Source organism: Penicillium diatomitis, assembly GCF_028827545.1.
Source record: "Penicillium diatomitis strain IBT 30728 chromosome Unknown utg000003l_segment0_segment0, whole genome shotgun sequence".
NCBI classification, from domain to species: domain Eukaryota; kingdom Fungi; phylum Ascomycota; class Eurotiomycetes; order Eurotiales; family Aspergillaceae; genus Penicillium; species Penicillium diatomitis.
In genome coordinates this window covers 1764250-1790308 of record NW_026623175.1, presented here as the reverse complement: position 1 = coordinate 1790308, position 26059 = coordinate 1764250, and the positions used below count along the sequence as shown (strand labels likewise).

At 51.7% G+C, this 26059-nt stretch overlaps 8 protein-coding genes across 8 annotated transcripts; 2 read left to right on the top strand and 6 right to left on the bottom strand.

The window, feature by feature from the left end:
* Nucleotides 1–155: 155 nt before the first annotated feature.
* Nucleotides 156–1189, bottom strand: pre3 (proteasome core particle subunit beta 1; the record flags this gene model as incomplete). The annotated part of the gene is made up of 3 exons (XM_056932424.1): nucleotides 156–480; nucleotides 594–869; nucleotides 1014–1189. 3 exons carry the CDS (start codon nucleotides 1187–1189, stop codon nucleotides 156–158), a joined length of 777 nt encoding a protein of 258 aa, XP_056792383.1.
* Nucleotides 1190–1600: 411 nt separating this feature from the next.
* N7539_002820 (alpha/beta hydrolase) lies at nucleotides 1601–2752 on the top strand (the record flags this gene model as incomplete). Its single annotated transcript, XM_056932423.1, has 4 exons — nucleotides 1601–1740; nucleotides 1814–2326; nucleotides 2382–2507; nucleotides 2569–2752. 4 exons carry the CDS (start codon nucleotides 1601–1603, stop codon nucleotides 2750–2752), a joined length of 963 nt encoding a protein of 320 aa, XP_056792382.1.
* A 1002-nt stretch (nucleotides 2753–3754) lies between these two features.
* Nucleotides 3755–7243, bottom strand: N7539_002819 (putative NF-X1 finger transcription factor; the record flags this gene model as incomplete). The annotated part of the gene is made up of 1 exon (XM_056932422.1): nucleotides 3755–7243. The coding sequence occupies one exon, from the start codon at nucleotides 7241–7243 to the stop codon at nucleotides 3755–3757; it is 3489 nt and encodes a 1162-aa protein (XP_056792381.1).
* Nucleotides 7244–8114: 871 nt separating this feature from the next.
* Nucleotides 8115–10052, bottom strand: N7539_002818 (LYAR-type C2HC zinc finger protein; the record flags this gene model as incomplete). Its single annotated transcript, XM_056932421.1, has 3 exons — nucleotides 8115–9614; nucleotides 9804–9926; nucleotides 10032–10052. 3 exons carry the CDS (start codon nucleotides 10050–10052, stop codon nucleotides 8115–8117), a joined length of 1644 nt encoding a protein of 547 aa, XP_056792380.1.
* A 2441-nt stretch (nucleotides 10053–12493) lies between these two features.
* N7539_002817 (flavin-linked sulfhydryl oxidase ERV2) lies at nucleotides 12494–13418 on the bottom strand (the record flags this gene model as incomplete). The annotated part of the gene is made up of 3 exons (XM_056932420.1): nucleotides 12494–12812; nucleotides 12932–13060; nucleotides 13198–13418. The coding sequence occupies 3 exons, from the start codon at nucleotides 13416–13418 to the stop codon at nucleotides 12494–12496; spliced, it is 669 nt and encodes a 222-aa protein (XP_056792379.1).
* A 1048-nt stretch (nucleotides 13419–14466) lies between these two features.
* Nucleotides 14467–15474, bottom strand: N7539_002816 (secreted glycosidase; the record flags this gene model as incomplete). The annotated part of the gene is made up of 1 exon (XM_056932419.1): nucleotides 14467–15474. The coding sequence occupies one exon, from the start codon at nucleotides 15472–15474 to the stop codon at nucleotides 14467–14469; it is 1008 nt and encodes a 335-aa protein (XP_056792378.1).
* A 371-nt stretch (nucleotides 15475–15845) lies between these two features.
* sit2 (putative siderochrome-iron transporter) lies at nucleotides 15846–17876 on the bottom strand (the record flags this gene model as incomplete). The annotated part of the gene is made up of 3 exons (XM_056932418.1): nucleotides 15846–16786; nucleotides 16856–17469; nucleotides 17557–17876. 3 exons carry the CDS (start codon nucleotides 17874–17876, stop codon nucleotides 15846–15848), a joined length of 1875 nt encoding a protein of 624 aa, XP_056792377.1.
* A 5442-nt stretch (nucleotides 17877–23318) lies between these two features.
* N7539_002814 (MFS transporter) lies at nucleotides 23319–25219 on the top strand (the record flags this gene model as incomplete). The annotated part of the gene is made up of 4 exons (XM_056932417.1): nucleotides 23319–23334; nucleotides 23487–23772; nucleotides 23857–24886; nucleotides 24965–25219. The coding sequence occupies 4 exons, from the start codon at nucleotides 23319–23321 to the stop codon at nucleotides 25217–25219; spliced, it is 1587 nt and encodes a 528-aa protein (XP_056792376.1).
* Nucleotides 25220–26059: the final 840 nt, after the last annotated feature.

The window sequence follows — 26059 nt, the reverse complement described above, 5'->3', positions numbered from 1 at the left end:
TCATCAAAGACGTTTCATTTCTGAGTAGCTGGGTCGCTTTTTCGTCTTGGAAGCGAAAAGGCAGAAAGAATGGCCCGCTCAACCCCGACTGTTCCTTGAGACAGGGCTGAACACCACGCTATGAATTCAGTACACACACATAAAGACACGAGTCCCTAATTTGTCACACCAGGCCCGGTGTAGTTGGTGTCTGGCAGGTAAAGGTGCCGCACAGCGCCTCGGTTGGTCAGCACGACCATGCGAATGACACCGCCTGAGCTGCCGTCCCATTTGATGGCCTCTTGCAAAGCACTCCGCACAAAGTCAATGCCTTCTTCCTCCGTCATGTTTTCTTTCCAGTGGGCATCCGTATAACCGTAGATGTAAGTCGACCCAGAGCCGCCAATGGCAAAGGACTGTTTGTGCAGAGATCCACCGAGGGGAATCGAGTATACCTGACCGCCGTGACGAGGATCGTATCCCGCGATGATGATGCCCGCGCTAGAGTTGTACATTCGAGTCAGCGTGCGAGCATGGGACACAGGCACCGAACGACACCCATCCGACTGAGTAACACTCTAGGAAACGAGGGTCAGGGGGAGAGAAAGACAAACCTCAGAGCGTCCTTGTTCTCATAGCACAGCTCCTGGAAAAGAGAGGCGGCCACTTGTGTGCTGGGAGCTTCATCGTTGACCACGCCATACATATTGAGATGATAGGAAACGATATCAGCCACGGCCTGGGTGTCCGCTGCTGACCCGGATCGACAGCACCAGATGGTATCGTGCACTTGTGTCAATTTGTCCGTCACTCGGTTGGCAATGTATGCTCCGGTTGTGGTTCGGCTGTCTGCGCCGAGAATGACGCCGTCCTTGAAGTTGATTGCCATGCTGAAAGATGGCGTTAGAAACCAACAATGCGGAGGTCATGCAACTAAATATGTCAAGCTCGAATGTACTGACATTGATGTTCCCAAGCTAGAGGTAGTGGAACAAGCCATTGATTAGCAATCGAAAATTTTCTCCAACAAGTACAAGTTTCGCGCTGAATGTGACATACTTGACTTCTCCACTCTTGAGGTGCTGCATATCAACATGAATCCCATCTGGTTGATGACCTTAAGCTTCCTACGCTGGTTGAATGACGGTGTGACGAATAGCTCGATCTTACCTTCCCCCAGCACTCCCTGCACACCGTGTTGGCTGACCATGGTTCTCAGCGATGCGAAGCAAAATGGAGATTGAAAAGAAGTGTAGAAGACTTGACTGCGAGCGAGGTTTCGAACAGAACCACAAAGATTGCACAAGATGACGACAGGGTGGTTCTCAAGAAGCTGTCCGGAAGGCAGAAGCTCATGAACGCGTCCCCCAGCTCGGGCGGTGAGAGCCAAGTGACGGGCTGATAGGGCGATCGATGGGGTGTGTATTGCCTTATCGCCAGACAAGCCCTCCCCGCAAGAACTCCTGAAACAACTTCATCAGAACATCCCTTGACATTCATTCTTTTGAATCAGTCGGGGCCGAGAGACTTGCCGAGCCCCCTGATAATCTATCAATTTCGGTGCGCTCGTTGTGCGATCACTATTGTTGTTTTAATCGTCCGTCGGAGATACTTCTTCATCATGTCCGAGTCTCCTCCTCCGCCTGCATCATGGAGCTTTGGAGGCATGGCGAACAGCGCCGTTCAGTTCCTGCGCCTGCCAGTCTTGGCGTCGTCAGGGCTTGCAGTGGTTGCAAGTAGTCTCCTGTACTTCAAACAAAAGTAAGGCCAGGCCGCTCGGAGTGCAATTATTCTTTCTTTAGCCCCGTACCTCATCACTAATGCGCCCGCTCAGCGAATTGATTTATCCCCGCAATATCCCAGCGGATGCGCGTACCAACGTTCCAAGTCCAAGACAATTTGGCATCACCGACTTTGAAGATCTTCAAATTCCTACACCCGACGGAGAGTCACTCAATGCACTCTTCTTACGCTCGTCCCCTAGTCAATATCGGCGCAACTTGACAGTCATCATGTTCCATGGCAACGCCGGCAACATCGGGCACCGAGTACCAATTGCCAAGGCGCTGCAGGACACACTGAATTGCCATGTACTGTTGCTAGAATATCGAGGTTACGGAAAGTCCACCGGCACACCTGATGAGACGGGGTTGAAGACTGATGCACAGACCGGCCTGGACTATCTCAGACAACGGGCAGAGACGAGAGATTCCAAATTTGTGGTCTATGGCCAGAGCTTGGGTGGTGCGGTGGCCATCAACCTTGTTGCGACAAATCAAGAACAAGGCGATGTAGCCGGATTGATTCTCGAAAACACTTTCGTAAGCATTCGCAAGTTAATTCCCTCGTGAGTTCCCTCCCCATCCAAGTGGTCCTTGTTCGCGGCTGACGTCCTAGTACAGTGTCTTTCCACCTGCTCGATACTTGGCTCGTCTGTGTCACCAGTACTGGATGAGCGAAGATGTGCTTCCGAGCATCAGCAAAATTCCTATCCTCTTCCTCAGCGGACTGAAAGACGAGCTAGTACCGTAAGTCAAGTCCCAGACATGGTTCGAGCTGCCCTGAGATCCACGACTGATGTCTTTCAAGTCCATCCCACATGACCCAATTGTTCGCCGTGTGCAAATCAGAGACAAAAATCTGGCGCACATTACCGAACGGTGGTCACAATGACTCGGTCGCCGAGCCCAGCTACTTCGAACATATCCATGCCTTCATCACGGAGGAGGTTGAGAGAGATTCGGCAGCAGGCAGTACCAAGTATCCATACTAAGTTTTTTACTTTGGCGGGACAGAGTGCCCTCCGCTTCATTAACGATACCCAACAAATCTTCTTCTTCGAACTTTCCGTGGGTTTTCACTTGTTGTACAAGACCCTCAGCGCCAGCGAGACACAACACAGCGCCACAATTCTGCACGGTCATGCTGGTCGATTTTCCCCCAAACCCTCGGACGCCCACTTTAGCTGAACATCTTTATCTTTATTATGGGGACCCATGCTCCTCAACAGTGCGATTCTACTAATCATTAACTTTCCCATCCTGTCCGCCAGGTACATTCAATTGGCGCCCACATTTCCGATGGTCTAGTCTTCGCTGGCGAAAAGAAAATTGTCTCTCGTCGTGTGTTATCTTACTTTCTAGCTGCAGCTCATGAGGGAGGACGTTGAAGACCGCCCCTTTCTCTGGCACATCAGAGTGAACATGGTATGCGGTCTCCCATGCGACGTCTTGCAGTGGCGATGACCTTCTTGTACTATGTAAATTTTGCAATGTTTACTTCCGATTCAATGATTTTAATTAAGGACATGATTTTAAAGATTGATCAATCTACCACGATGTGCAATTGAGTACCCAACGGAGCCTCCTAAGGAGCCACACAGAGGACCTCCCAGCGAAAGTCCTATCCTATTCACAAGCTTTTCTAGGAATCAAGCTAGGGCATATAGTATTTGGGTAGGTAGTATCTGCTATGGACGAGCTTGAGGTAATTGATATACGTGCTGTAGGTGATAGTGAAAGATCTGAGACATGCTTAGCATGCCAACCATGCAATTCAACAATATTGATATTGCAAAAATTATAACATGAAGGATTTTTAGATATGAGAAAGATAAGAAATGTATGCATATGCCAAATCAAACGTATCATGCGAAACAATCAAGTATGTTGTACATCACTTTTGGCTTCTCATTGGAATCATGAGTCGTGACAATGTATGCAAGTCAAACGCCATCAAATGCGTTTTTTTTTTCGTGGAGTTCCCGAGGCTTGCTTCACTTTGTGGATGAAGTTTCGGCGTCGACAGCCGTGAGCTGCTCAGGGACCTGAGAAGCCTCATGTACAATGTCCGAATTCTCCGACTGTTGGGCCTCAATCAAAGACGCTTCTTGTCCATGATCCCGGTCTTGTGGCTGTGGCTGTGGCTGTTCATGTTCCTGGTCTTGTTCGGCCTTTTCCGCCAACTCCTCCTTCTCTTCGGCTTCCTCCCAGCTATCGACCACTTCAGCAGGGGCTTGCGAGCGCATAGCCTTACTAGCGCCCACGCCAGACCGAAGTACTAGTCGTTCCTTCTTGGAAGACTGGCTAGACGTTTCGGGCATACTGCCACCCGCCAAAGCAGAATATATGGACCGGCTTTCGAAGATGTTCTGCACCGGAGTGGTACTTCGAGTGCTGAGCGCGCTGTTTTCCGCACCAGGCTTCTTGGCGCGCGAGGCAACCTGCGCCCACCCGTCGGCCCCAGTCTGAGTCTTGGAGGCTTCTCGAGCGGCCTTGGCCTCGAGTGCTGCTGCGCGTTGAGCGTCTCGCTCTTTGGTTCGCTCGCGTTCTCGGAGCTTGACACACTCGCGGACGCTGAGACCGCCAATACCGACGGATGACCCGGTGCCCACGCCGAAGACGGGAGGGGTCCAGGTAAGAGGCTTGAGGACGAAGACGTGTCGGTGAGGTTCCGGGTCGTGGCTTTCTGTCACGAAACCCCAGTCTGTTGCCAAGGAGTGGGCATAAGCCCTCAAAGTCGACTTGGCAGGCTGGAACCGGAATGACCGACTGGTATTGTCGGTTGCAAGGGCATGCATGCTGGACTCGTACGTCTGCAGAGTGGAGAGTGGAACGGTCGAGGCAAGTTTGACGTACTGGTCAAGTGTCTCGGCTGAATACGGAAGATTGGTGGACGTATATGCCTGAACAGTAGTTGTTGGGTTTATATCGACGCCAAGCGCAGAGGCGAGGCCACGATTTCGCTCCAAACGGGAGCACTCGTCGTCGCAAGTCAATAGGGTCAATGAAGGTAATCGCTCTGCTTGCTGAAGCTGACCCTTAGAGGCGATAGCTTTCGCAGCGCCACAACGTCGCTCCTGGCGTAGGCGGCCACAGTTACAAGTGACAGTAAGTGTGGACGTGCACGGCGTCTTCTCTGGACATGGGTATGGAGCGTGGCATTGCTCCTCACAGGGATGACCACACAGAGACTTATTCTTTCCGCAAGCCTGTTCACAAGGCTTATCCGCATCTTCGCACTCTCCAGGTCGGTGGCAATCCTTCTTACAGTAGTGAGAGCCACACTTCAGAAGTGCACCACAGACCTGACCGCAACGAGCGTCAGTGAGCCAACACGGAACGTTCTTCATCACCTTCTTGCCACAAAGACACTCCTTCTCCGTCAAGAAGGGACAGTTCGGACAGCTTTCCTCGTCCAGATGACAGTTATGTGCAGTTTGCGGATGACCACACCGCTTTGGACGAGAACAAGGGAATGGACATGCAGGCGGCTTGGTACCACATGGCTGCGGTGGATACAGAATAGACCTTCCACAATTACAAGGGATCTCCTCAAAGATCGCTTCTCGGCAAGTATTGCAGGCTCCCTTGTGACAAAGCTCTGGACAAGTGTGTCTTCCGCATTTCAGCAATCGACCACAGATCCGAGTACATATATGCTCTGCCTCAATGTCTTCGTCCGTCGGACGAAGATGCGACTTCAACTTTCGGCGTAAGGCTTGTCGTTCAATGGCCTTCTGCTCTCCAGGACAGCAACGCTCAGTGCAGGCGTGACGGCCACAGTGCAGGGTGGTCTTACACTGACGGAAGCATTGCGGGGGGCAAACGTTCCCTTGATGACAGACACTCATTGCGCTGGTACGTCCGCATTGGCATGCAATGGGGACGCGGCGCTTGCACATCCCACAAGGACCCGTGTGGCAGATCTGGTCGCACGAGTGGCCACAGGCGAGCATCTTACCGCAGGGTTCTCGGCAATTTGGCACAGGGTCCTCACAAGAGGTGCGAGGTGTGAAGCCGGAAATATCGCTCAATTTTGTTTTCCCACAGGGGCAGCGGGACACAGACTCCGGCGACTTGGGACAATGTGCAGGAAGGGCGTCCTGAGGATGGCACGGCTTTTGGCACGAATGTAGACCACAGTCAAACTGGCGTTCGCACGTGTCGGGGCAGGCAAAGCAGCCTGTCCACTCCTCCTTGGAACCATCATCGCGAATGACTTGGCTCTCCATTTCATCCTCCTTTGAACTGCAAAGCATATCGGTTTGAACCTTGCCGCAGTAGCAACGACCCTCAATCCGAACTTCGCATGCACCACATAGTCCTTCATGACACGGCACAGGACATGTGTGTTCTCCGCAAGGTAGCAGATCACCACAGATCTCGCCACAGCTCCATCCACGATCGTAATCAGTGTCTTGACAGCGCTTTGTCGATGAATTGCGACCACAGAAACAGTCTTGGGTCGGTCCCATGGCAGTGCACGGCGCACATGGGCCAGCGTGGCAGGTTGCGTCGCAGGGGTGAGGACAGCCCTTGCGAGGCCTTGAACAGGTCTGCCCACAGGAGTGCGGCGGCAGGCCTGGCAGAGGTCTCGGATCGGTCTCCTTCTCACACCAACAAGTATAGGCAGACGGGAATCTTTCATGCGAAAGATTACAACCGGGACATCGCCACGCCTTGGGTACGGGCGGCATTTGACCATCCTCGTTCTGGCGACTATGGGCAGCAGCTGAGCCCTCATTTGTCGACCATTTCTTGACGCAACTGAGGTGAAACACTGTCCAACAGAGTTCACAGGCCCAGACCTTAGACCGCCGACCTAATTCACTAGTGCAGATCGGGCACTCGTAGAGGTTATGAGCAATGTCTTCGTGGATCCGAGTCGCGATGTCATCGGCGGTTGATTTGGTCGTGACCCTCGGTGGTCTCTGTGGGGCCTTTGAATTGGCTTTTCCTTTACCCTTCGTAGGTGTAGAAAGTGGGAGCGAGGAAGGCGGGATAGTGCCCGCAGGTCCGGGTACAAAGTCGGGAGCATCAGCGCGAAGATTCGGGTCGACATCACCGTTGGCCGAGATTCCAGTACAGCGGTCATCGGGTTCTTGACCGGGTCTGGTCAAACGCGCCGCAAAGCCTCGAGCTCTCATACCCCGCGACTGCATCGGAGGTATTTGTTCTGTTTGTTCTGCAGTCGTTCCTTGCCCACCTCTCCTAGGCGCACCGCCACGCCCTCGGCGAGGCCCTGATCCTCGCCCTTCCTTGTTTGGTCTTCGCTGCCTCGTCTGGTCGGGGTTTTGGGTCCGGTCAGAGGTTGGTGCTGGGCCTGTGCCAGGTTGCTGCAAAGTGCTCGCATTTTGGCCGTTTGGGGCCTGTGGTGTGCCACTTTGTTGAGTATCGCGGGAGGCGGCAGGGCCAGGTCTCCGGCGTCGTTGTCTCGAACGCGGGGCACTCGGAGCCGCCACAGGTGCTTCTGGAGCTTGCATGCTTGAATCGAATATCTCAGTACAAGCGTTTCCAGGTCCCCCCATTTAGTGTCCAAGAATTTGCAGCAATGAAAAATCGTGGATCAGCAAAATGCCTTGCCGACCCAGCAGCTTTTGCAGTGACGTATCAATCAATGAAATGAAATGCGTGAGGTTCGCCAGTGACGTTCGTTTTGGCTGTCGCAGAGTCTCCGCAGTAAAGCACAGTACTGAGTCCCTAGCTCAAAGAAAGCAGAAGGAGGAAATTTTATTGCAGATAGAGCCCGAAGGGGCGATATGGACTTTAAATGAAGCTCGAATCGGTCGAAGGCTGGTTGATAAAATCCTCCAACATGGGGGCAATATCCAGGCGGAGACCGAGGCGGTGGAATGTGGCGTACAAACTTCACGCCAATCAGGCCGAGGTCGATGACAGCCAAATCTCAGAGACTCCGCGATATTTCCGATCGGGTCTGCAGCTCCGTGCTGCGAGTGAGTCAACCCACCTACCAGATGACTCATGGGCTCGAGATCCACTTGCATACAATGCCTGGCGAGACCCACAAGACCTGCAATTTCATGCCTTGCGTGGAAAGGCTTTGAGGATTATCGGTCCACGTCAATCGAAGATCAAAAGTACTACTACTGCAGCTCTTGACACTTGATAACCACCAAAGTGGGACTCAGCCAAAGTCTTAGTCTACTTTGGCCCGACAGAGCATCGGAGACAAATGATAGTGCCCACGCAACCACTTATGCTATTTGAATATCAAGCTTAAACTCGAATCCAGGAATCTTTTTATCGAAAGAGAAAATGCGGAAAGGAACAAGGCATATCCGCATATAAATACATTATTTTCGCCATAATTTTCGCCGTGATTGTTATGAAAGTTCAGATAAAGACCACGATTTCACCCCGCTCGTTTCTCCTCAATCGCAATGCTCGCCAAAGATCCTTTTCATCAATCGCTCTTCGGTCCAGGTCATCCTGGCCCAGATCGGAGTAACGGTCATCATCGAATTGACGATGGAACCGCTTCAGAGCCTTGTTGATTGAGCAGCCGCGCTCGCTATCTCTGGACGCGGCAATGTTGAGGAACTGAATGGCCAGTTCACGCTGCAGCTCCTCGCCGCGCGCCGGGGGTTTGGACGCGCGATAGACCGTCACCTGGTGTTCGCGATGTGGAGAGCGCGAGTCTGATCGACGACGCTCATCGCTCTGCTTTTGGCGACGGCTGGGCCGGTCCCCGTCGGTGGGGTTGCTGCTCTTGCGCTTGGTCTTGCGCTCCGCGTGCGAATCGGAGACATGGCGGGTTCGGTGGGACTTCTTCTTGCGGACCTCGAGATCACCCTCGGCGTCGGATGAGGAGCCGCGTCGGGTGCGAGCGGATGCCCGAGTGTTCCCGTCGTTCCCAGCACTGCTGGCTGAGACGACCGAGCCACCGAACATGGAGGAGACCAGACGTTCAGCACGGTTCTTCATGGAGATACCGAGTCCCTGATCGCCGTGGCCATTGCTCTGCTTGCTCTCCTTGCCATTGCGACGGGTGCGTTTGATGGGGGAAGAGGTGTCATTGTAAGGCTGGCGGTGATGATCGGTAGAGTCCTCGGGGGATTCAGAGCGCATCATACGGTTCAGCCCGCCAGTCAGTCCAGAATGAGCCAAGTGGGGGGTGCCGGCATTGTTGATCACACTGGATGGCGCATCCATCATTGGGGTATCTTCCATGTTCTGCGGGCTGAAAGAGTTGTCCTGTCCACGCTTGCGCTTCTTTTCGCTCACAGCCTCACCACCACGCTTCTCTTCTTTGCGTCGCTCTTTCTTGCTCTTTTTGGGAGCAGGCGTTACAAACTCGGTCGAGACATTGGGGACGTCCTTGGGAAACATGGAAGGAGAGATGGGTTCCGCGCCGTAAGAGTAGCCATTCTCCTCGTACGCGACGTCGTAGTGACCTTCATCATCGGTCTTGGTGTCAACCTTAGCCAGTGCCTCGCCGGGCTCGAACACGGACTTGGCGTTGGCCACCATGCGCATCTGTTCCTTGGGGGTAGCCTGAGGGGCCAGCGACACCTTGGAGGCGTTGGGGGTGCCATCGGTGACCAGGTAGTCGAAGACGTTGACAGGCTTGTCCGATTTGGCCAAGGCTTCAGACGTGGCTTTGCCCTCGCCGACAGGAGGAGGCGAAGGCGCTGGAGGCGGGGCCACTTCGGCCTTGAGGGCCTCCCTGTCTGAACCATCTTCAACACGAGGCTGCTTGGAGGCGTTGTTGCTGCCCTTGCCCTTTTGCTGATTGGCGTTGTTTGCGCCATTTTGACCCTTCTTCTGGGCCCCCTTGGCGGGCTTTTCACGGTATAGGGCGCCCTGGTACTTCTGGGCCTCGCTCATACAAGACTAGGATCGACGACATCGTTGTTAGCGGTTTCCATTTTATGACCAAGTCGACTTTCTCTGAGCGGCCTGCCAGACAACCGAATCTATCCCGGTAGAGTCTTCCGAGCCGCAGGACAAAGAGGACTCGGCTTGGCTGCGCAATCAATGTGTCCGCAGTCAACGCCGGTGTGCGGTTCAAAGGAAACGTACCGTATGCGCTCTGTACGCAGTGCCTTGGAAATGAACCATGCAGTCGATGCAAGTGAAAGAGGCGCCTCGGCACTGGTTACGATGGGGATCGAGCTTTTTCTTGGTGAAAATGTCACCGCATGCCTGTATTTGCCATTGTCGCAAGATTAGCATTCAGAGGCAGTATCATATGGGAAAGTCCAAGGGTTCCGGCAAGCCTTCGACTACAGAGCAATCTTTGCGACGTACCTCACACTGAAAAGAGACCATCTTGACGGTGTCCGGAAGAGTCGCAAGTAGAGTAATGAGACGTATACGACGAGAGTGTTTGTTGATCTAGAACACCGCGAGCCTCGGTCGTTCACGCAGCGCTAATGTGATGACGGATTGCAAAGCGCCAAAGAGTGGTGTCGGCGCAGGCGGGGGATTTGGCAGAGAATGCGCGGACCGCCAATTCAAAGACGTGAGAGCAAGAGAAGGTGTCGCGCGCGGAGCACAACAGCAAAGTTATCCCTTGCGGCGCGAAAGACGAAGAGCGAGGCTGATGGGCGGGCGCCTCTTTAAGAAGAGCTCGTGTTCTTCTGTCCGAGTGTGTTCGTCTGCGCGGATCTGTTGCGCGGCAGGAGATTCTCAAAAGTCAAATCAGTCTGTTTTGCGCGGGTTTGCTTTTTTTCTCCCCCTCTCTCTCTCTTTCTGTTCTTCTTGGGTCTTTGATCTCTTCTTTTTCTGACTTTCCAGGAAATCCTTTTTTTTTCGGCGCGTCGACAGTCGGAACAGCCGCGTGATGGTGCGCTATACCCAATACAGTGAGGGCTAGTCTCGGATAGGCAATGCTATTTCGGGGGAGTTTCAAAGTGGGTACCTTAGTTTGCTTGCTGCCAAAAGTAGGCACGGTTGTTGGTTGTCTGGATGGAGAAAACCCGAGACAGTACACACTATACACTATACAGAAGCAACGAGACCCGTATCAACGAGCTAATGGTCACACGAAATTGTGCTAAGGAGGTTTGTATTGCATTCATGAAGGCCGATGATCAATGATACGAGCTCCTTAAGGAACACAAAGTATCAATAGTTACTGAGTGCAACCACCTCTGACTTGGATCCTCTCCCCCTCTTGCGCTCGCAGTGTTTCAAAGCGGCGCCTGAACACATTCATCACACCGACCTACCGAGTCACATTGGAGGGAAACGATTCTGACGCATGAGTTACTCGCCCAAATTCACCCTCACCATCTGTGCGTGTCACTCGGACATTTTCCCCAGCATCGGATCTTGATGAGGCCTCGCCGGTTTCCAAGCATAGGAGAATTCCCCACCCCGCCGACGATCGCGACCCGTGCCGCTTGTTGGTACAGGATGACTCGCCTTTCGACCCGTTTCAGACGAGTCAGGAGACAGTGCTCTCTCTCTCTCCGTTGCGATCTTCTCCGTTGCGATCTTCAGATCAGCTGAAGTCAAAGCTACTAGGTTGCCTTCTCCCCCGCATGCACAATCCTTGGTCAGAAAGTCAAACGGACGGGACTGACCTCGAATGAAAGGTCCTCGGGTCATTTCATGTCTGATGGCTTGGTGAGACCGTGAGATGGAAGTTGCGCTGGTAGGATTGCACAGCATATTTAATACTGAGCGTTCGATATGTCCTACCCAAGGTGAGGTGAGACTCGTGTGCCAAGTATACTGGTTTGGGGTGAGGTCATCGATCTGGTCATGATGATAATCTATAAAGCTCTCTCTTATCACGTCCTCTGCCTGCTGAGGCTGGATTCAATAATGACACTGCGTCTGCACGCGCGTGATAAAAGTACAGACTACAACCTTGAACGGCCACGATTGTCGAGAGTTGAAGCCGGTCTCAGTGTGACTTTTACCAGTATCCAATCTTATCCAAGCCAGTACCTCCCTAGTCGCCAATTTGATTTCACATCCGCCAAACGACTCGAACAGAAACCAACCTTCACTAAATGACGAAAAGTGACCTTGTCATCTCTCCAGAAACTGCGACGTCGCGTTATGTTCTGCATGCGGGAGACGGAAAGGCTGTGCTATGCCGCAACGTAGCAAAAGGCAAGCCTCTCATTTGGTCCGATCACGCGCCACACACCGACCAGCAGCGAGGCTCCGATTCGATGGAGGCGCTGAAGCTACAAAGTCCACGAGACCATCTGTCCTCACCCTCGCCTCCATCGGAGAGTTCCGTACGGATCGCCTGCCGCGACCCCTGCCGCTGCAGGCGTATCATCCGTCGTTGCTAATGATATACCCTGGCAGTATAAAGCTTGAATGGCCAATACAAGTCAATAGAGAAATCCACTACTTTCAAGCTCGGACCTGGAAAATGTCGGACGAGAGACGTGGGCGATGCGAAGACTGGGTATCGATAAGACAATATGGCAATCACGTAGATAATATACACAGAGACCCGCTCCGGTAAGGTCTGAAAGTATGTAGAAACGAAGAAAAGCAGAGAAAGTGAATCAAACGCCGTGGGCATGCGGTAGAAGCACCCAAAGTAGGTCAAAGGAATCCCACACAAAGAGCCAAGGCTTGGGATTTGAAGAAACATTAACCACGCGTCGTTCTAGACGAGGAGCAAGCCGTCAGAAAGTCAGTCCGAATCCTCGCAAGACCACTCCGACAACAGGGAAAAAAAGGAGCTTCGACAAAGACTAGCGATGTCGTGCAGATTCTAGGTCTCTTGGTCCGGTAACTTACGCTTCTTTGGAGATCTCCACGGCCAGGTGATCGTGTGCGTCGCCCGCATCCTGCTTGCCGTCGCCACGGGTCGTCGCCGAATGACCTGCCTCCTTGCTCTTCTCCTTATCTTTTCCATCGTCACCCTTGGCTTCGTCTTCGGCGCAGCCACAGTCGTAGAATGCACCGAGGTTGGTGCAGTCAAATTCCGGCTTTTCAAGCATCGCATTGACCTCGTTGTGAATGAAACATGCCCACCCAGCGGCAGCATTGCGCGAGGAGACCTGTGGGGGGTACTTGTTCAAGTGTTGCTGGAAATGTTCCGCACATTCACCGCTATGACATTGTCAGTCTTCTTGTATGTTGTGGAGTCTACTCCACCACGAGATCGAGGTGAAGAAGCCCCGTATTCGGTCCACGGGGAGGAAGACAGAGAGCGATCATGGATGTCGTACCATGGATATAATCGTGCAAAAAGGTGAATGTACGAGCGTAATGCATCCTGCTGGTCTTCGGTAGGCTTTTCAGGAAATCGCGCCATAACAGTGTGGAAGTATTTCCAAGTCGCACGACCTAACTCCGCTCTGTCAAGTCAAAAGAACATGGTGTCCATAATCAGCCGACACGACTCCTAACTCCTAGTAATCTTCGACTCCGAAATGTCTCAAACTGGTATGTTTTCATAGTCATTCGTAGTCATTTGTAGTCAAGGGCCGCTTACTTGGCTGTCGCATTGCCTAGCTTGGGCATTATCACAGCCCCCTTTAACGTGTCTGGTTGAATGACGACCCCGGATGCCGCATTCCCACCGTGGTTGATGTGTCCTGGTGCCCGGACCGCAGGGCTGAGTGGTCCTTGTGGACGGAGAAAGAGGAAAAATATCAGACATATGGAAATTACAGCGCTGATGCCGATGCGCCGTGTCATTTGTCGGTTGGCCATGTCGACGGGCGCCGGGGAACGGAGTCGCCGGGGCGGGGAGTTCTGGGAGGCAGGAAATTGAACGATGGAAGGTGGGACGGATTAGTTCGATCTTGAGTTTTTGTCAAGCTCCGGCGCTGAGGATAGTTCCCCTTCTTTTCTTTTCCTCGAAGGGGAGGTTTGGAATTGACGAAGGACGTGGATCTGTAGGACGAGTGGCCAGACCGCAGCAGGCGCAACAAAGAAAGCTTAGTCAGAGATCATGCGTTTCGCATCGTGGTGTCTCCAACCTTAACTGAGTTTCATGTTCCCACTCAACCGTCGGAAGAAATGCCGACCGAGGCATAAGTCGATGGCCTCGCTAGTATGACGATCAGTCAATCGATAGATTTAGGTATCTGCTCTCCGCAGGTTGTCAAACAAGAAAATGACATGCACCTCCGACGATTACACTCGAATGCCCTTCCGGCTTTACTTCGAACATTGTGCCGAGGCTTACAGAGAATCAGTTCCACTCCCAACCCAAGCGAATGAGTCTTCCTGGTTCAAATTAAGACATCTCAGTCGTCGCTCGGCGGTCGTGCTCATTTGCGGGAAATCATAAGAATTGAATTTCGAGGTGACTTGAATCTCGTGACAAGCTCCCAGCTCGGTGACGATTGTCTCTTTGTCCCAGCTTCTGAAGAAACTTCCCTGGACCTTGCACTATGCGAATTGCTCGGGCCTGGCAGCGATGGATGCGCATGTCAAGATAATTGAAAAGCTCTCTCCAGATCCTGACTACCAAGAATCAAGACCCCATCATTCCAACCCCATGCATCCGTGGCTTCGTCACGAGCTTGATTATCGCTTAGACTTGGCGGCAGATCTTCCACCCTTGTACCCCAATCGCTTTCATGCTCCCCGAGCATCAGCTCAAGCGTCATTCCCTGTGTGAAGAACTCATGCCCAATCCAGTTCCTGGTGTACAGCCTTCCGTTGAGCAGGGCAATCTGTATGTAGACTTTTCGGTAGGTCGGATCGAAGTTTGAGTTCTGATTTGTCGCAGTGCGATTAGTTATGGGATGGGTTACTTCAACCGCCTCGAAGAATGGCGCGCAATTGGATCCTGGAATCCCCAAGTACCATTCACATATTTCGGCTGAAAAATCCCCGTGAAGCCAGTATCTGTCCCATTCTCCGAGACCGACTTTTGGTCGGCTTTGAACGAGTTTCGCCAATTGTTCGCACGCGAGAGGTATTTAGTATTTTCGCTCTTGCCGAGTCCCTTCCCGACGACTGCGAGACTGTAGTCATTGTACGCGTATTCCACAGTTCGAGATATGCTGCGTGAGTTGGTTCCAAATCCAGGGTAGTCAAAATCTAGGTATGGAATGTAGTTGAGTCGTTTCCAACTCTGTAAACCTCCACGGCCCTCGTAGGACCATTCGAGGGGCTCGTTCTCGGCGTCGTTGTACGCAAGCTCCCAATCAATGCCGGTAAGGTTCTTCACAAAGACGTCGGTCAGGACCACATCTGCATTTGAACTACCTTGATTCCAGTCCTTACACAAAGACATGCGACAATCAGGTAGCCAGCCTTCAGTCTTGTAGGTGTGAAGCAGACTGCAGATCAGGTTAGTCTGAGTCTTTGGATCAATCAAACTCAAAAGAGGCAATTGGGCACGGAATTGATCCCAGATACAATAGAATGAATCAAAGTACGGCTCATCACTCTTCCACACAGGATTTTCTCCGGTCATGTTTTGAGGCGAGAGCATAGTTCGGTAGATACCACTCCAGAAGGCGCCGATCATGGCATCACGCACTCCTCCTGCCCTGATCTTGATAGGTCTTAACTTCTCAGACCAGGAATCAACAGCCTCTTGCTCAAGTCGAGCAAAGTCCTTGCCGGGAGCTGGTACCTCCGCTTCGGCATTAGTACATGCCTGCTGAGAGCTCACATGTGAGAGAAGCCAGTAACGTTGCTCCCATCTGTGGAGAACCCCCGTGTGTTTTGTCCATCGACGTCGGCAACTGGCTTCGCTAGACCGAGGAGCATTGCCTGAAATTCCGGCGTTATCAGCACCCTTTTTCATTTGTTGACCGTTAAGTCAAAGGGGCAACAGCCACGAGAATGCATCAAGTGCGGGGTCGAACGCATCCATGACTTGAAGATCAACAGAGGTGGAAAGATAGCCAATAAGTTGTAGAATTGTGTGTGCAAGGTCAAGGCATATGAAGAAGAGTTCGTGTCAAAGATATGTAAAATTCTATGTTGGCAAATGCTAATATGTACAGAGGCAATATGGTACACGCGAAGATTGTCAGTGACGCAGAGCTCAAGCCACAGCCTTCCTATCAAGCAGAACAGGAGAGCGAGACGGAGATGAAATGCTTCCTCTCATCAAAACATCAATCATGAAAAGAATGTCGTCTCATCGAGAGAGACAACGGTAAGTAGGAAGGCTTAATCGAAGAGCATGGTACCCTTATTTTGCTTCTTGCCAACATCGTAGTTCTTCCACACAGCGACGGCAGGGATAAGCAGCACAAGAACGCAAGTCGAGGCAATACAGTTCATGCGTTGGGCATAACCCCATGCATAGACACAAGCATCGCGAAGAGGAGAACCCACAGGGTAGGTGCTTTGCACGCCGATGCCTCCAAGATAGATCTGGGTTGCGTTGGCTTTGAGGTCGTCGGGTAGATGGCTCGTCAACGCATCCACAAACACATTGTTGTAGATAGCAGCAGACACTGCATACCCGATGCCGCCGCCGATACTGGAGAAGAGACCAATCAAAGCAAGCATCATGGGGGTATTTTCGCGGCCACCAGCTGCCATCACGGCCATGTCCTCGCCGATAACGATCGTGCCACCCGCAAAGGCAATAAAGATCTGGCACATGATGATGTAGCCGATACCGTGCTCAGAGCCACGGAAGTAGATCATCAAGCCAGAACCAAGAAGCATCAAAGGTACACCGAAGAAGAGGACAATGTACTTGAAGCGCTTGGTCCACCAGATGATCAGTCCCAGAATAGGCGACCAGAAGGTTGATCCCACATTGTAGATCTGGATCATATAGCCGGCCATACTGGCGTTCAGATTATATGTGATCAGAACGAAGTTGTAAAAGTACTGATCCCAGAGATAGAAACTGAAGAAAGCGACAGCCGAGCAGATGCAGGCACCAAGGATGGTAGGTTTCTTGAGCATTTCATAGCGGATGAAATGGTGGCGGGCAAACCACTTCTCCCATGCAGCGAACACAAAGAGCATGCAGAATCCAACAACGATCATGGCAATGAAGGTGGCTGAGTCGTATTGAGAGCGACCATATTGAGCTAGACTGAAGGGGAGCAGGAAGATGACCCATGCGGCCATCAGCAGGAGTGCGCCCACCACTACAATAAAGGAAGTTAGCACTGGCTCGACTTGACAGAAGGTATCTGTGTTTCATAGGTTTGACTTACCATCAAATTCATGGAAATAATGAACGACCGACTGGAACATTGTGCGTCCAGAGTTTCTTGGCTGCCACACTCCGAGACGAATAGCCTTTCGTTCATAAAACTTGAACACCACCGCCAGAGGAATGAACACGAAGGGCTGGATGATGCAGAAGATGCCGTATCCCCAGCGCCAGCCAGCAGTTTGGAAAACTGACTGCGCTGCCAAAGAACCGGTGAACGCGGTACAAATGAAGGGGGTACTGGCAAAGGCGAAGGCAAATGCTCGCGACCGCAGTCCTGTGGTGTCGGCAACGAAGATGTCGAGAATGAGATAGATACAATAGTATCCAATCCAGTAGAAGACGTATCCTGCGGCAAATGCGTTGGGTCCGTTGCAAGCTGCCAAGATGATCATGCCTAGAATGTAGACAGCCGTGGAAAAAAGCAAAGCCTCGCCACGACCCCATAGCTGCAAGGTCTTTGCCAGCGGGAGCTTCAGCGTTCCACCGATGATGCTAGCCAAGATGTACGAGGTTGACACCTGGGGAGCGGATTGAAAGTCACTGTAGACCCAATTCATGAGCGTGGAGCTCATAGCGGAGTGGAAGGCCAGCATGAAAAAGCCGACCCAAATCCTGCGTGAGTCCAGATCAGCATTTCGTGCGCCTTTGTTGCCTAAACCAATTCGCGCACGAGTCCAGGCGGAGTCATTCGAGACTTACCATGCGTAGACGGCAAAGACCGTGTTGCGGCTCCACACCAGAGCTGCTGCTTCAGCTTTCTGTTGTCCCAAGCCCGCCTGCACAGTGACGTGCTCGGGGTTGTGCTGCACCTCCTTCTCGTCGTCATCGACGCCGTTTACACCGAACGATGAATCTGTGTCGCTAGTGGTAGGAGTCTCCTGCTCGGGAGACATCTCCAGCGCCGTATCTGCGGTCCTAGACTGCGCATGCTTTGAGCTGTGGAGATCAGACGCGTCGACTACCGACTTGGTCAGACGCCCAGTGTCGTCGCGGCCGCCATGGCCATCGAATACACCCATGATGAGGTTGAATTCCTGGGAGGATGGAAAGGATGAGGGGAGGTTACACAGCACCGGGTGAGAGATCGGCAGACGAGTGCTGTGGTATCCCTCAGAGCTGAATCGAGTTGCTCCGTGACCGGAATAGGAAGAGAAGACGATGGAGATGAGGAGTTGTTGGATATCGGATGAGAGATGAGATTGGGAAGAGATGAAAAGTTCCAAGGTCACGGAATCGCTCGGGTAAGGGCCGCAATGGGCCGACTTTTCAAAATCACCTCGTGGTCCCACGAAACACGAGTTTTGGTGTCGTCGGCGGGTTTTCTCGGTGGGTACTCGGCTTGTTCTGTGCTCAATGCGATTTCAGGTGCGGAGCTGCTCGATCAGATAATTTTCTTGCGCCGAGCCATTTTCAGCCAATCTGATAACGCGCCCCCACCTTTGATAGTCACAGCCAATCATATACCGGGGTAGCCAGCTCCACTAACCCACTCACGGGAAAGGTCCATTCTGCTGATTGGCTTCCGATCCAGCAGATTTCCTCTCTGGACTAGCGGCTGTCTGGTCCGTAGAACCAGCCAAGTAAGCCCGCAAACGGATATCCGGCTGGTACCACGGCAGCCCACTGCTACGAGACAGTACCTTGCGATCGAGGATTTGGCAGGTTCAAGATCATCAGCACTTCAGCAGAGAGGTACTGCAAAAGTATTTATCCCCGCTACTACTTGTAGTACCTCTTATCTCGGTATCAATCGACTCTCGTCCGTCCAGCCTTCGCTCAGGCCACAACCACAGGCTGCCTCCCCAATCGCTGCGGCTCTGGAAGCTGCGACGGTCAGTGATGTTGGACAAGAAAATCCCGCCACGTCAAATCGCTCGAGACACACTGACAGAGGGGACTGGATGATACAAGTCGACCACGAACTCTTCTTGTTATGGTGGATTTAGCGATCCCTCCGCCCCACATGATGTGCGAGAAATTCTCTCGCGCAGGTCTGATGAGCCTCACGGCCTCTGCGTTGCCGAAGCTCCATCCCGAGAGCCATGGAAGCAAAAATGACAAGCGAGATGAGGGCAACACACCACGCCTGATTCAACTACTGCTGGTGTCTCAAAACAGCGAAAGCTACAGCTGTGCCATGATACACACCAAACCAAAATCATGAATGTGCGACCATAAGAGACCTCAGACGACGATCGCGCCTCGGTCTCAAAGTGAAGACCAATTGAGCGGGTCGCGCGTCCCGCGCTGCTCCCTAAAGGGACCAAAGGGACCCGCACAGACGCCACTGGCTTCTTATCAGATGAAGGCAATCACGTCATGCTGGAAGAGCCCGATGTCAGAGGCAAGTCCATTCTTCATTGCCCAACATTCCCACTCGATCGTCTTCCATTATCCTCCAACGGGTGAGGGGCGGCCGTCAGCAAGCCTTGAAGCCACTTCTTCTTGGCAGGAAAAACACCCACAGGTTGGCAAGTCTTATCGAATGAAACGCAATCATGCCCCGTCCCGGCTCGCAATTGCTTGTTTGCCAAGGAACTTGGTTTCCAAGCAATTTGCCTCAGGACGGTTTTCCCAAGGGTCCAGCCGTTTTGATGCCGCGGACTGAAAATGTTGTAGCTCTGTCAACCCTCACACAATTACAATAACTGCCACGCTTTACATATGGTCTGAGCGATACAGCCGACCACGAGCTGAGTGAGGCAAGATAACCCAACAATAATATCGCTCCAGAGCCAGACCACACACAGGAAGCAGACAAGATAAATATCAAGGTCTCCGCCGGGAATCTGAGCTTTAATAGCCAGTAGTAGAATGAGATAGGCTAATCAACTTTCGAACACCTCCAAAGAACTCGGCGATCATGGTTGAGTCAAAAGGAGACAAGCCCAATGCACCGTTTGTGATTGCCTCGTGACCACTCACAATCCAGAATACAGGTGCACAGTTTGACTTGTTAGTACGTGAGTACGTGTCATTCAATCGGTATCGAGTCTCACGAGGCGTGTCAAGTGTCTGAATGATTGCTTCTTTGGACGTCGTGTGACATGTTCATACTTTATGGATGCCTGGCACATGGAGAACTTTCAGAATAACACTTCATCGACATAAAAGTCAGTATTTCTCAAGGAAAAAATGGGACGGATATCCCCGTCCAAATCTGTCACTCAACGAGAAAGTGTGTCACATGAAGCAGCTCCGTCTAACCCAGTCTCTGCCGTCAGACCAGTACTAAGTCACCGAAAATCATCCAAGTGCCCTGAATCAACAAATTTTGCCAAGCATCGGTGCCAATGTACTACAGACCTCTCGAAGCGTTCAGCGAAGATGGATCGATCTGACTTTGGTCAGTATCCAGACTCGCGCAGGTCATGAGAGTCTGATGTGGATACTAGAATATAAAAAAGCCTCAATAATGCTCGCAGTCGTAGCCGCTTCTAGAAAACACTAGCGCTATGCGACGTCATCAACATAGCAAATGAAACCTGCATGGAAAGAATCGTTGGTATTTAACATAGTGGGCTCCCGATCTAGGATCGGGACTGGTCCTCCGTCAAATTCCCTAAATCGAGCAACAGCTCAAAAGAAAAGAAGCTCGAGTTCGTTGACCCATTAACGTGTTGGCTTGGATACTACGAGGGGAAGGGGTAGCCTGCTATTACTGACAGATGAGAACTGTGTGCTCAGAAGGTGATTGTTTGACGTCAATCCAAGATCACTACTTGAATTCAGATTGTCAGTTGTTTTGAGTTTTCTGCTTAGGGTCTATTGAGCCTTTAGATATTGGGTACGAGGCAAAGCCTGCTTGGCAACTTGAACATTCACTGATTTTACTAAGTGATGCTCGGGCGTAGTGGCCCGAGCTCGTACCTCCCGTGGGCCGTCAGTATCTCGATTTACCCCAGGATTTCGTAAAGACAGGCATGAGTACCCTCGCAAATTTATATGAAGGCGACTGGACTGTTTCTTTCAATACTCGGCGACATGAATCAGCGGATAATTGGTGCTGGGTTCGTCCCAACCCAGATTGGATATTGTCAGCTTTGGATGGTGCTCGCTGCACAGGTTCTTTTCTTTTCGGGAATTCGCTTAGAGCACGGCGTGACACTTCCCTGTTCCCTGGATGATGTGCCCACTGTTCAGTGCCCCATCGTAGGTCTGGGTCTTGCATGTTGTTTACTAGTGAATATTTTGGACACACCCTTTCTCAAAATCAGAACGTCATCACGAAAACGACTCGCGCTCAACGCTTTGTACACAATTCTCCTTCCTGCGTGGAGCACTTGGCGCACAATCTTGAAGACCGGGATGTGTGCTTCTCACGAATGAGCTGAGTTTCCCGCCATTTTGATTGATGGATGGATTCCGCGTGGCTGGGTTGACGGTAAGACCGATCAGCGGCTGAGCAGGCCCCTCTTTGCTCCTCAGCTGCACAAACAGGCGACGATGCGCTTCCAAAAGACTACCCGCTGTTGGGCTTGCCTCTGATCTTGGGTGTAATCGGCAAAAAGATGCCGAGGGGGCACTGGCAGCACTCGCATGAAGGAGCTTCATAAGGGCATAATACTGACCTTCCATGCTGCACAAGTGGAACCTGATTAGTGTTTATCTTTATGCATACTTGGGGAGGTGCTTAAGCGAACCAGGCTTCTTCTGGAAGGACTTTGGTGGACATGAGTCGAGGATTGTGATTTGTTTGTCCACTCCTTTAGTACTTACGAACTTGAGTCTTGCAGTACCAGAGTCAGCACAGATCAAGGCGACGGCGAGGCCCTGCATCTCAGTATCAGCCTTTGAGCGAACTGAGCACGGGTACTTAGACTCTCTACGGTTGGATGTACTTTACACATTTACAGTATAGTAGTATCCTCCCTTCAATTAGTCCTTCACAGTTGAACAGAGTCAATCCCACTGCGCGCCCGACCATTCCCTCGGATGTCGGATGGGGCCATTTTGGTCTCGGCCACGGGGTCCCCGCACTCTCCCCAAGTCCCCACTGAATGCGCTCTCCCCTCAACCCCAACCCCAACCCCAAGAATTCCATTTGCATCAAAGCGGGTCCTCCCCAGCTGACCCCCTTTTGTGGATGTCGAGTACTGCAGCCCAGTGCAGGATGGATCGATGAAGGTTATCCCATCATGTCAAGATGACAGCCACAACGACTAGGTTGGTCCTGGGCTGAGGAAATGTGTGTGTGTGGACTGTGGAGTCCTGGACTTAATTACCGCTAGATGCAAATGCCGGGCAGCGGCTCATATCTCACAATCCATCAGCTTCACCTGGCTCGGTGTTCTTGTCCAGTTCAAATAGGCGAAGTCTAGTATGGACTTACGCGGGAGAGCACCCGCATTACGCCTGCTGGACCCATGATGAGTTGGATGGATATTTTGGTTGTCCATTGCGATCAATCTGTGGGCCTGAGAGGAACAGTAAGGTATATACTATATTATACTATATCATAACCACATAGTGTGTAGTAATGCATTATGTACTATGGCTATATTAGGTCCTACGACCAGAGCCTCCTCGAATGGGTTCGATAAAGACAGCTCCGATAGCAACCTCTTGGGAGGACGACGTCGTTGAAGAAATGTTTCTTTCTTCGCCGCGCTCGTCTAGAAGAAGCCGCCAGAGCCGCACCGTATAGATCTTTCCTTTTTCTTCTATATATTGGGACCCCAATTCATTCGGTCGAACCCCTTTCACTCATGACCCCGGCCAATGCCCACACCGGAGCTCGAATTGAAATGTACCGTGGACGGCTGAACGGGCCCGTTGCACCCTGAATGCTTAGGCGGGCACACGCACACGCGTGCACTGGAGGTATTGACAAGGTTTTCGTCTAGGATCAAAGTGGATGCGCCGGGGATCTCGAGTCTCGTTGGCTTGATCTGATCTTTGTTTCGTTGGGAGTGGCTGGCTCGAAAGTCTAGGCTATACCCGAATGAGGGGTCAACCCTCGATATTCAGGTCGACGGATGCATAAGACTCGTGGATAATGTTTCATTAATCTCGGACATAAGAAATCTTGCCCATCCGATCCGTACTGTAGTGTTCTGTGGTGATCTTTTGGCACCTTTTCTTTCTCGCCATCTAGTCGTCCATCTGCCCCCCTTCGATCGTTGTTAATAATGACTCCTTTCTCATTTCCGTCGCAAATAAAGCTTCCCATCTGAATACGCTACAGCTAGCTGTCATTCAACTTTTAAGGTCCCCGCGTATCGGGGCGGCCTCAATACGACGAGATCACCAGTGGATTTCTCTTTGGCAGTTACCAAGATCCTGCATCCGATTGATTTCGACTTGTTTGGCTCGGTCGCGTATCGGCGATCTAACTAACCCTGGGCCTAACCTTGTCCTCATCTAAAAGTCCAGTGGCCTGTCTCTGATCGGATCAGGGTTGAGAGCCTCACGCAAGCTTCCCAAACTTCGTTTTTGTCTGATCATCTAAGCAAGGCAGGATGAAGGAAAACAGAGGTATGTCATCACACCATATCCTACCTATCGTGGATCGGAGCTTTTGCTCGCTACCTAGCTTCCTTACTCTATTGTTATTGCCAAGGCCAAAACTTGCGAGTGTTGGAAAAGGAAAAAAAATAACACTAAGAAGAATACTGAATTTCATCTAGCCGACACAGCCTCCTCCATCGATGGCTCAACGCCCGCAACGAGTAATCGGGAGGTGTATGATGTTGTCGCTGGCGATAAACAGTCATTCCACCAAACAGCGAGTGACTTGGAACGCGGTGTGACTCCGGACGAAGAAAGAAAAACCATCGAAAAAGCAGACGAAGAAGCTGTCGACCCTAATATTGTTGACTGGGACGGGCCCGATGACCCTGAAAATCCATTGAATTGGACGACAAAGAGGAAGGTGGTCGCCACGGTCTCAATTGCTTTGATTACATTGCTCACGTACGATGACCTCTCCTTTACCTCTCAGTCCCTCTCTTCTTCTTTCTGATGGGCTTTCGGACTAACCCAAATTGTGGGTGACAGACCTCTCGGTTCATCAATGTTTGCGCCTGGTGTCTCGGAAGTAGTTCATGATTTCAATGTCAAGAGCGTTGAGCTCTCCTCATTTGTTGTTTCCGTATATCTCGTTGGCTACTGCTTTGGTCCACTGCTGATCGCGCCGGTGTCTGAGATCTTGGGGCGCCGGATCGTCTACAACTGTTGCAACTTCCTTTATGTCGTCTTCACCATTACATGTGCCGTGGCGCCCGATATTGGTAGCCTGACCTTTTTCCGATTCCTAGCAGGATTTGCCGGAAGCTGTCCACTCACGATCGGCGCTGGCTCCATCGCAGACATGTTCGTCCAGGAACATCGAGGCGGGGCCATGGCTGCATGGGCGTTGGGTCCCCTGGTCGGCCCCGTCGTCGGACCGGTTGCTGGTGGTTATCTTTCCCAGGCGAAGGGGTGGCGATGGACCTTTTGGGTTTTGGCCATGGCCAGTGGCTTCATCTTTGTGCTTTCGCTGTTCACCATCCGCGAGTCTTATGCGCCTACGCTTCTGGCCGCCAAAACCAAGAAGCTCAGAAAAGAGACGGGGAACGAAAATCTCCGCTCCGTCTACGACACGGGCCGTAAGCCCATGGATCTATTCATGTTTTCAATCGTGCGACCTACGAAGATGCTTTTCATGTCGCCGATCGTGTTCCTGCTCTCGCTCTACGTGGGTATCATCTACGGATACTTGTACCTCCTCTTCACCACCATCAGTGCCGTCTTCGAGGGCCAATACGGATGGTCCCAGGGCTCAGTCGGTCTGTCCTACCTCGGCATCGGCATTGGTTCCTTCATCGGCCTGTTCATTCTTGGTGCAACATCCGATCGGTTGCTCCATTATCTCGCCGAGAAGAAAGGCGGGATGAAGCCCGAGTACCGACTGCCACCGATGATTCCGGGCTCGTTCTTCGTGCCCATCTCTTTGTTCTTCTATGGATGGAGTGCGTACTATAAGACCCACTGGATTGTACCGATCATCGGAACCTCCTTCCTTGGAATAGGCATGCTCATCAGCTTTGTAAGTCACGGATGCCAAGGTCGCCCTCCCTCATTGGCATATTTCCTTCTGCTTACACATCTCCGTATGTCCATCTAGATGACCGTGAGCACATATCTCGTCGACGCTTTCACCACCTACGCTGCATCCGCTATGGCTGCCAACACTGTTTTCCGATCTTTGGCGGGTGCATTGCTCCCTCTTGCCGGTCCCAAGATGTATGAGCGTCTCGGGCTTGGTTGGGGAAATTCCTTACTTGGCTTTATCGCCTTGGCTATGTGTCCGCTACCAGTGCTTTTCTATCTGTACGGTGAGCGCATACGAACGAGTAAGCGTTTCCAGGTAGACTTTTGAGCATTGAGGGCTTGGCGTTGCTGGTTTCAACGAGCGATACCCTCCGAGTCCCTGAGCAGTATACTACGAAAGAACATATAATGAAAAACCACCACAAGGAACTACCCAGAATGTATTTCCGGCTCTTGCCTTGCAAAAAAAAAATTACAACGCTGATTATAGGCTCCACGAGCGCGAAAACATGTGAAAGTGGTGCGTTCGTCATGGGGCAGGACTCGTCCATTTGCTCTGCACAAGCATGAATTGGGCCACATCTACTTTGGACTTTGAACGAGTTCTACTCCTTACCTTGACTAATTGTGCAAGAAAAGTTTGGGTCCCTACATATGCGGGTTGAGGATATCAAAAAGACAAAAGAGATAATGGCGCTGCCCGGAATCGAACCGGGGCTGGCACGGCCACAACGTGACGTCATACCACTAGACCACAGCACCTGATTTGCTGAAAGTTCGGAGCTAGATTGCTAACCTGAAGCAATACAAAAACTATCGATCCAGCAGTCACGACATACAAAATTCAAGTCCCACCGTCTGAGCTGTAGTCGGCAGGGCGAGGTACGTAAGTCTCCCTCCTCAACATTTCGACGGCGACTCGCTCTGGTTTCACCTGGACACCAGATAGAACATCATCCCACAGCTACTACCTGAGTAGGAAAATCTGAATAATGACTATCAGTGTTCCACACCTGTTACATGGCTGTAACTATCGTATGTGACAATTCATACCATTGCCCACAATGTCCAGTGCCATATGTGTATGCAACGGAGAAACATCCACGTTCCGCGCAGCGTTCGATTAATTATTGTGTCAACAGCCTATGGAGTTCTAGGTAGTTTTGCG